The 9431-nt window shown below is 33.9% G+C and overlaps 1 protein-coding gene across 1 annotated transcript; it reads right to left on the bottom strand.

Moving 5' to 3' along the window:
• Positions 1-2591: 2591 nt before the first annotated feature.
• On the bottom strand, positions 2592-5937 carry LOC139844884 (armadillo repeat-containing protein LFR). The gene is made up of 8 exons (XM_071835105.1): positions 5724-5937; positions 4946-5115; positions 4712-4851; positions 4378-4631; positions 4006-4111; positions 3406-3544; positions 3193-3320; positions 2592-2997 (listed from the first exon to the last, which is right to left on the bottom strand). The coding sequence occupies exons 1-8, from the start codon at positions 5905-5907 to the stop codon at positions 2742-2744; spliced, it is 1377 nt and encodes a 458-aa protein (XP_071691206.1). The 5' UTR covers positions 5908-5937; the 3' UTR covers positions 2592-2741.
• Between the last annotated feature and the right edge of the window lie 3494 nt (positions 5938-9431).

The following is a 9431-nucleotide window of genomic DNA, read 5'->3' as shown; positions in this document are numbered from 1 at the left end:
GGGTTGATTATACTTTAGAAATTTAGATTTTGAATTAAAGAGTTGCGTTATAGTAAAATTTATGGCTAAAACATTACTCCGTAAAAGGTATTGCTTATGCTTATATAGAGAAATAAACATAAATAAATAAATATATTTGAATTTTATTCATCTAAAATCTAAATTTAAGACCATACTACGAGTATGACACTCCAACAAATTAGACCCAATATTCAGACTTCTCTGCAACTTATGTCAACAATGTTGTCTATCGCTGCATACTAGGTTCTTGTATAATTAATTTTAGTTATTGTCAAGTATGAACGTTTTATGTAACTATTTTTCGCAATACCTGAACGATTTTAGAGTTGTCGTTACTATCCATTAAGATTTTATGCGTAGTGATTAGCAGTGACTTTTTATTGACGTTTATTGAAATGTACAACTGTACAAGTCTATTTTCATGTTAACCACAGCTAAGGTTTTCACAATTTTTGTTTTAGAGGTGTTACCCTGTTATGTAGGGGGATACTTCTTCAGAGTTACATTTAAATTTACATACAATAGTTTTGAGTTGTTTTAAAAGAATTCAGTTTATTATTCAATTAATAATAAAAGAAAATTAATAAGTAGATAAAAGTTTTTTTTAAAGGAGTAGATATTTATTTTATTAGTAAATATTTTAATCAATAAAAAAATTTACAACTTTCTATATTAGTTTAAATGAACATTTGACTTTAAGTTTACAACACTCAAAACAGGGAAGTTAAAATCTACATAGTTGGTAGATGAACAATGTAATGACTAATATGATACGCTTTAACACAAGTTTGAATCCGGTAAGTAAGATGGTCAGACGAGTTCACCCGCAATGACTTTGGACTAGTAGTAATTCTAAAATTAGTCTGTTCGCAGAGGCAAGGCATAAGGTATGGGTCCTAGGACCCCACAAGTTTGAATTTTTTACTTTTTTATAAAGTATCCCCTAAATTGTTAGGACATCACTAAATTTAAAGATATAATTCCATATATTTTTTAAAAATTAACGATTCCTTTTTTATAAAAAAAACAACCATTCTTTAGAAAAGAAAATTACAATGTACCACTCAAATTCTATAAGACCCCATAATATTTTGATCCTACAATGGCGCTTCACCAAGCGAGTCGAAAACTCAGGTAACTAAAAAACACGATCTGACGGAGGTGACTTCAGTGCAGGGATAGAATCTAAAATTGGGAGTAAGTTTACTAATTCCCATTGCATATTTTCAAAAGCTTTCAAATTTCATCTTTTCTTAAACTATAATACAGTAATAATTAATATGAAAATACATGTTGAAGTTCACTATATTGTTTATTGTGTATGTTGACAATTATATAATATTTCAACAAATTTTTATGGAATTTTACTAATTTAAACAATTTTAGGAATTTTTTTCCCCGCTCGAAAAATTTTTTGAGTCTACCAATAACTTATGCAATAGATTTCCAAGATTGTACCGGTTAGATGGCAACACTGTTTGCCTTATTTAAGATCGGTTGGTCGATGGGATTTGGCATTGGAATTGAACCTGTGACTTATCATCCAGTTGCCACATTACTGAATTCGAGCAGCTTGTTCAAGATTTAGCCGATGTCAGACTTACCAACAATCAAAATTCTTGGGCTTGCAAACTCTCCACAGAATGATACATTCACTCTTAAAATCTTGAGGAAGCATATTGATGAGAATTTGTTAGCTTCGGTTCCCAGCAGTTTTATTGGAACAAATGTATCTCAGGAAAGGTGAATATATTTTTATAAAGATTGATTTTAAATAGGCTTCCTTCTCGTTTAAACCTATCCAAGAAAGGCCTTGAACTCGAGACCATTGCTTGCGCGTTATGCATTTTGGGGATTGGATCATTGGAGCATATAATGTTTTCGTGTATTCACTCATTTCAGCTGTTGCCCATGGTTAGAGCTTGGATAGAAGTTGATATCCCTGTTTTTTCATTTCCGCTATTCTTTGGAGCATTCGGAAGCTTCGAAATAGTTTAAGTTTTAGTTCTAGTCCTATATAAATATAAATATGTATGTTATTTGATGATGTAAGACATTACTTTTTTGGATTAGGCATGGAGTTAAGCAGGTTGTTAGTTGCAACGATTAGTTGATGAATCCATTGTAATTGCTTTGTTTTTGGGTTGTCTAGCTGTTCTAAAACAAAATTGACAATGACAAATTGTCGGAGAAATTATTCTCACACATAGATGGAAAGAGACTTAAAATGATTTCTGAACGTTGAAAGTTGTCCTTTTTTCTTACATACAGAAAAGTCTAATGCTGTCGCAATCGATTTAAATTTACAGATAAAAAACAATTAATAGGGTTTGCACTTTGCAGTTGGGAATGTGTCTGATGTTTGATTTCACTAATAATAACTAAAGTATGGAACCCAATTTACGTCACATTGACAAGTACCTTTTGTTCTTTATGATGAAACAGGTACACTTAAAATGGTTTCATCTACTCCGTCCTTTGAAACACCCTAATGATGTTTACCTTCAGCAATAAAAGTTATACATGTTAACATTCAACCGCAAAGAAAGAAATGCTCGACGCAGAACCCAAGTTAAAAATCATTTCTACAACGCCTTAATTCCATGTGTGCATCTACAGACTCACAACATTTACTCGCATCTTCCCACAAATAGAAAACTAATTAAAAAGGCATCAAATTTGTACCTATTTTTCGCTAAAACATAAATAAAATCAAGGTGCTACATGCCCCATATACCACGAGCTGTTGCCACTTTGCTGTTGGGCTTTGATGTTAATTCAAACAAAATCCTAGCGAATGTATCCGAATACTTTCCATCAGAAAATAGAATTTCCGCAAATACGTTTTCATAAGCAAGGAGGAGAGGCCGGTTTTGCGGCTCTGAGACTAAGCTCTCTAGTATCATAGCAGCTTTTCTACAAACTTCTGGTACTGGATGTGGTGCTTTGACGACTTTTAGCAGCCGGTCAACCGCCCTGACAAATTTTAAATAATTATAATTATTTTACCAACTAAAAAACTAAACCAATACAAGCTCACACTTTTTAGTGGTAATCTTATTGGATTGTTTATACGAGTAACTATTAACACGTGTGTTTAGTGATTAGATATGTTGTTCTCTTGAAAATGAATAATGTTCGATTTATATAAATGATAGAGAAACATCTCACCATCGTTCACTGGCAAGCTTCAATCGGCAGTCCATGTTGACTTCTGCAAGGTTATAAAGTGCTCCAACTGCAGCAGCTTGTGCATCAACAGCTGGCAAGCTCAAAAGATCAACCAATCGCTTGTAAATCTGCAAGCGCCAACAAAAACATTTATTAGATGTGAAGTACTTAACCGAGCATACAAAATGAGACAAAATTAGAGCAACCATAAACCTGTGGAGCAGAAGGAAGAAGAAAAGGTTCATTGTCGGGGTTAATTATCACACGCCCAAGTAACTCTGCAGCCGCACAATGCCAAGCTTTTACAGAAGATCCCAATATTCCCATGATAGCCTGAACTGCTCGTTTTTCTCTTTTTTTGGTAAAAACCACAAAATATTCATAAGCATAATGCAAAAATTCATAGTCTTATGTTTAAATTGCAAGTGGTGAAACAGATGGGACTCACGGATCAAATCCTGGTACTTTCTAATACCGGTTGGGTTGACCAAAAGCCAGAAGAGTCGAGTCCAAAGGTAACTTTTATATTAAAAAAACTAGTGTTTCAAATACGAACACTGATGCTAGATTATTTCATGAACTATCTGAATTTTACAATAAATTGATCTAGTATATTTTATGCATTTAAAATTACTCAGTAATATTTGATCCATTTGACCGGTTACATTTCGAGTTACATAATGAAACCAGGTTCACCCATCAGAGATAAAACGTAACCCAGGCAGACTTATTTATAAGTCAAAGGGTTGCAACGGTCAAAAGGCCACCTCAAATTTAAAACAAATTTAGCAAAGGAATTGCACAATTTCTTACGTAATTTTGATGTAGGAAGGCTTTGAGGAGCTAAAGATTCGAAGGTCCAACAGTGGAGCCAAATTCACAATCGTCTCAAGGCAGTTAGTTACAAGTTCCTCATCCTCTATCAACAATAAAGAACAATAAGCATTAGACTTGGAGAAGCAATATTAGACAAAAAAGTACCCCCCCCCCCCCCCCCCCCCCCCCCCCCCAAAACCCCAAAAAAAACACCCACGCACACTTACTTTTTGCTCAAGTGTTGAGCTGTATGATTTACAGACAGATTTGAAGGGCAGTGTAACTCAGATGACTACTTTAAAAAAATTCTCAAATAGTCCATTAACATGTTGATATTTGATAGGAAACATGCACCATTCGAAATCTAACCTGTACAATGGTCCTCCATGCACTGGAAGATTGTTTCCAAGCAATGGCGATGCTGGCCCATTATGATTTCATTTTCGGGTATAAAAGAGAAATTGCGAAGAACGTTTGATGCAGCAACAGCACACTGCTGCTTTTCTGCTCTTCCTTCATCATCCAAATTAAAAAGACCATCCTCGGAAAGCCACCATTCAGAAGGCAGACCCTTGGTTGCCTTTTTCAGCACAGATGTGTCGGAAACAGAAGCAGATCCTATGCTGCCATATAAAAGCAAACTGATGGTCGCACACGTGAATCTGAAAACACAAAAAACAACTGATTTCCACGTAAAACTTACTTTGAATGGGGAACATCATTTAAGCCTGATGCCTTGTATTCGTTTCCAAACCCAGTAACAGTCGAGTTAACACCTAGCGACCTTGTTCTTGGTGTCTTTACTAGCTCTTTAGGGAGTGATATATCGCGCCAGTCATCTATCTGTTTTAATGTGCATGATATATAAGAAAAAACAGTAGTTCTCACAGAATAAATAATATAAAGATTATACATATATATTTCATTGGTTACATACAACTTGGAGAAGAGCATCGAGCAATCCAGGAATTTTAGCAAGTGGGGTTGCATCTTTGCGAACTTCATCTTTCTCTTTGAATGAAAGCAAAGTTAGGGTGTTTAGTGCCCATATCAGCTCACTCTTTAATCCACTTTGTAGAGCAAGAACTATCCTTTTAGTATTTTGGTCTGCACAAGAAGAATAAAGATATACATCAAGATTTTAGGAAATTCGATGGCATATTAGTTGTTTTATATTCCCAACTAACTGAATTTGAATAGGCTATAAATAGAACCCATATACAAATTGATTGCGCAGCAGTGCAATCAAGACTCTAAAACATGGCAAATATCCTTGCACCGTTGCACACCCTTTTCTATATGTGAAGCCTATTTCTTCGACTCATCTCAATCTTTACCATGTTCATATGGTTCTGCTAATTATCATTTATCAACATAATTAGTCCTATCCATCATCGTATATCTACGGATTCAAGCATGCTATAAACTTTATAACAAACACTTAGTTTCATCTCATCAATGCAAGTTACATGTTCAATTAAACATACATATATATTAGCATCTTAAGTTCAATTTTACCATCTTACTAACAATTAATCAAGAATTAGCAACAAACGCAAAATTAACAACTTAAACACCTAATTTGACCAAAATATCACAAGGTTGTAAGTAAAATACTACAAAAATAGAGCATAAAACTATCAATTGTGGTTTTAGACATAATATAATGAATAATAATAGTGAATTGAAAAATTAGGGTTTTGAAGATGACTAACCGGCGAAAGAGGAGTGAACTTGAAGCGATGGACCGAGGAGTGTGGATGGTGCAGCAGCGTCGGCTAACGCAGCTGCTGCCATGTTACTGGCGGTGCTGCCAATAGGGCGGCCTCTTTTGGCCGCCGGTGTGCCGGTGCCACCGGAACCTCCTCCACCTTGTTTACCTAGCTCTCGTTTCTGCATCTCACTTTGCACACCAAACTGTGTAACCAAAAACTACTACTGTGTTATACGGTAATTTGCTTTTACTATTTACAAATCCGCCACCATAGTTTTAAAAGTATGCTATATGCCATTTTTATTTTAAATCATTTCCTCCCTCTTTTCCACACCAATACTTTGGAGAAAAATAAACATAAATCTTTTTCGAGAAAAATAAACATAAATCTTCTGCTTCGTGTTCTCTTTTTCTTTGTGTCATTGTAGTTGGAATTCCTGACAACAGGGTAGAAACGATTCACTCAATCATTTTTCACGTACACACGTGTTTTCGGACGGAAACTTTAATCGCATTATAGGGATCGATTCTTAAACCATATCGAGAGGCATGTGGAGCGTGCCGAATTCTTGAAATACGAGTCTGTAAAGCCTCCCCGGATCAATCTATAATAGGATCGGGTAAATACCCTGGATATTTTTGTGTCTTTTGAGTTCGACAAAATTGCACATTTGGTACCTGATGTTCGGGCATAAATTCGTCCTATATACTAAAGTATTATTGTTTCATAAGAAAACCTAATGTATCAATTCGTTTCAATTTGGTACCCGCGTCCAGACATCCGTTATTAACACTGTTAAATCCTCAATCACGTGGCACGCATGTGAGGTTATTTTCGTCCTTCAATTTAATTTATTCACCCTATTTAAACATCTTTAACACCTTACGGCCCCAAAAATTAGGGTTTATACATTATGGACAAAATTAGGGTTTGCTTGTAAAAGCTGAAATCAAGCTTTTTGTATGAAATTCGTCATGGCTAATTGCTTTTGTGGTCGAATTGCAGCACTTCAAACGTCCTGGACATCAAGAAATCCTGGTCGCAGATACTATAATTGTCAGGTAATTTTTTCACCCTAATTTGACTTGCTGGACCTTAATTTAATGTTAAGGTTTTTGTTTGCAGAAATCGAATTGTAGGTTTTTTTTTAGTGGTACGACCCACCAATGTGTGAATGTGCAAGAGTGATAATACCAGGGCTGTTAAGATCAATGAACTGTTTGGAAGCACAAGCTAGGAAGATGATGTGGTTTTTAATCGTTGTTTGTTTAGCATTTGTGTTATATGTAATTATGAATTAAAAGTTGTATGAAAGAAAAAAGAATATGATGTTTTGGTGTATTTGTAGCATGACTTTTGTTGTTGCAGTTGAATGAAATGAATATTTGGCATTTGTGTTTGGTCTTAAATTTGTTGGTAGACAACCTGGTAAACATAAAGGACATAAACACAAACTTAAACTCAAACATAAACATAAGCATACACTTACACTTAAGATTGTTAAACATACACTTAAACAATACATAAACACAAACACACACTTTAACATATACAAATGTCAACAACACATAAACAAGTAAACAGGTATCAAATTACATGACTTGTTAAACATACAAACCGACAAAACACAATTAAACATACATAAATTCGACAAAAGTGACAACTTGTTCAAAACACATAAAACTAAAACATTTTCCACAAATTACAACTTGACTTTCTTTTGCTTGGTACCACTCCCTGATGGCATATTGCTCCTTTTTGCACCATTATTTGAACATTCAATCCACATGTAACTTTGTTATGCCCATATTGCTTGCACAAGCTACAATGACCCTTTGATCCTTTCTTTGACAACTATCCACATGTATCAAACCTTGCTCCTTCATCAACTGCTTTCTTCCTATTCTTTTTTGGACGGCCTGTAGTAGCAATCTTTAGTGGTGGGAGCATCTTAGTAGGTACACTTGAATTTGGCCACATTTCTTTCCCATTCAATGGTTCAATGGTGAATATGTAAATCTTTGTGGCAAGAAATTCACTGGTACACTGTTTAATATATCTAGATTGCAAGCACTTGTATTCACTTTTGTATGTTTTCACTACCCATGTTTCTGAATCCACTACTTTAGAGACATAAAGTACCCAATCACATGTTAGATCTCGATTCCATTTAATATTTTGTCCAATAGTGTCATAACTTTGACCACCTCCACTACTTGAATGAAATGCCCCGTTCATATTAGTTATAAACGTTTCATATTAATTGGTTTCTTTGCGAGGTTTTGACCTCTATATGAGACGTTTTTCAAATCTTACATTCGTTTTTAAAAACAACCATAACCTTTATTATTGAATAAAGGTCTTAATGACATAATTTAGATTGTCTATCAAAGACAATCTCCTCAAATAAATAAGTTTTTACACAACCCATTACAATATGATCAAATATATTACAACAAATACTCCGAATGCAAGTTTAAACAATATAAACAATTATGCCGACTCCAAATCTTGACCTTGGGTTGGCATACGACAGCGGAAGCGTTTTTAATATTCACCTGAGAATAAACATGCTTAAAACGTCAACAAAAATATTGGTGAGTCATAGGTTTAATTTCTATATAATAATCATAACATTTAATAAGCCACAAGATTTCATTTAATTAAATGCGCAGGATCATTACAACTGCAAAAATCATTCATACGATGAGTCGCCTGGTAACCGACCTTAACATAGAGCGCTTAAGATATCTGGCATCATACATTCCACTATTCAAATGTATGACAAGAACCCTTCGAAGTACTAAAGCATTTCCACTATTCGAAAATGGGGGTGGTTGGTGCCCGTAGATCTACCTTTAGGATTCGCGTCAATTAGTGTTTTTCACTAATTCTTAGGTTACCAAGCATAATAATAATAAGTACAGATATCTGGTATAACAAATCAATCGTAGAATGTAGTTCCATGAACTTGTGCTTATTTTGTAAAACATTTATAAATTTTGCATGTATTCTCATCCCAAAATAATTTAGATAGTAAAAATGGGACTATAACTCACTTGTGATGATTTTCGAATAGATGGTGATAAGACTTGGCCTTTTGACAAATTCACGAACCTAATAATAATATTCTTGTGTCAAGATATATATATATAATTAATATTCCATACTTATGATACTTGTGATAATTTTAATTGTCCATTGTTAGTAGTCCAACGTTCGTAGTCCAATAGTCCAACAGTATAAATATATATATATAAATATAAATGCGTATATTGTGTTATAATTCACTAACACTATAATATGTTGTCTTAATATAATAAGACACATAATATGTATATTGTCTGAAGCAATCCGCGACCCATTGTATACATGTCTCAGGCTCGATCACAACTCAAAGTATATAATATTTTAGAATCCACTTCGACCCACAGCTAACTCGAGATTACTGCCAATGGTGTCTAATAGTTCGTTCCAATAATATATATAGAAGAAGTCAAAATAATATGTCAAAACTTTGTATACGAATCTACGGTGATCAAGTCATATATATATATATATATATATATATATATATATATATATATATATATATATATATATATATATATATATATATATATATATATATATATATGGTGCCTTACGATCTTTATTTAGACTATAATATATTGTCGTAGAACTTAATCACGACTATTATAAATTGTA

The sequence above is a fragment of the Rutidosis leptorrhynchoides genome, chromosome 4 (assembly GCF_046630445.1).
Source record: "Rutidosis leptorrhynchoides isolate AG116_Rl617_1_P2 chromosome 4, CSIRO_AGI_Rlap_v1, whole genome shotgun sequence".
NCBI lineage: Eukaryota > Viridiplantae > Streptophyta > Magnoliopsida > Asterales > Asteraceae > Rutidosis > Rutidosis leptorrhynchoides.
This window is presented reverse-complemented; position numbering and strand designations above follow the sequence as displayed.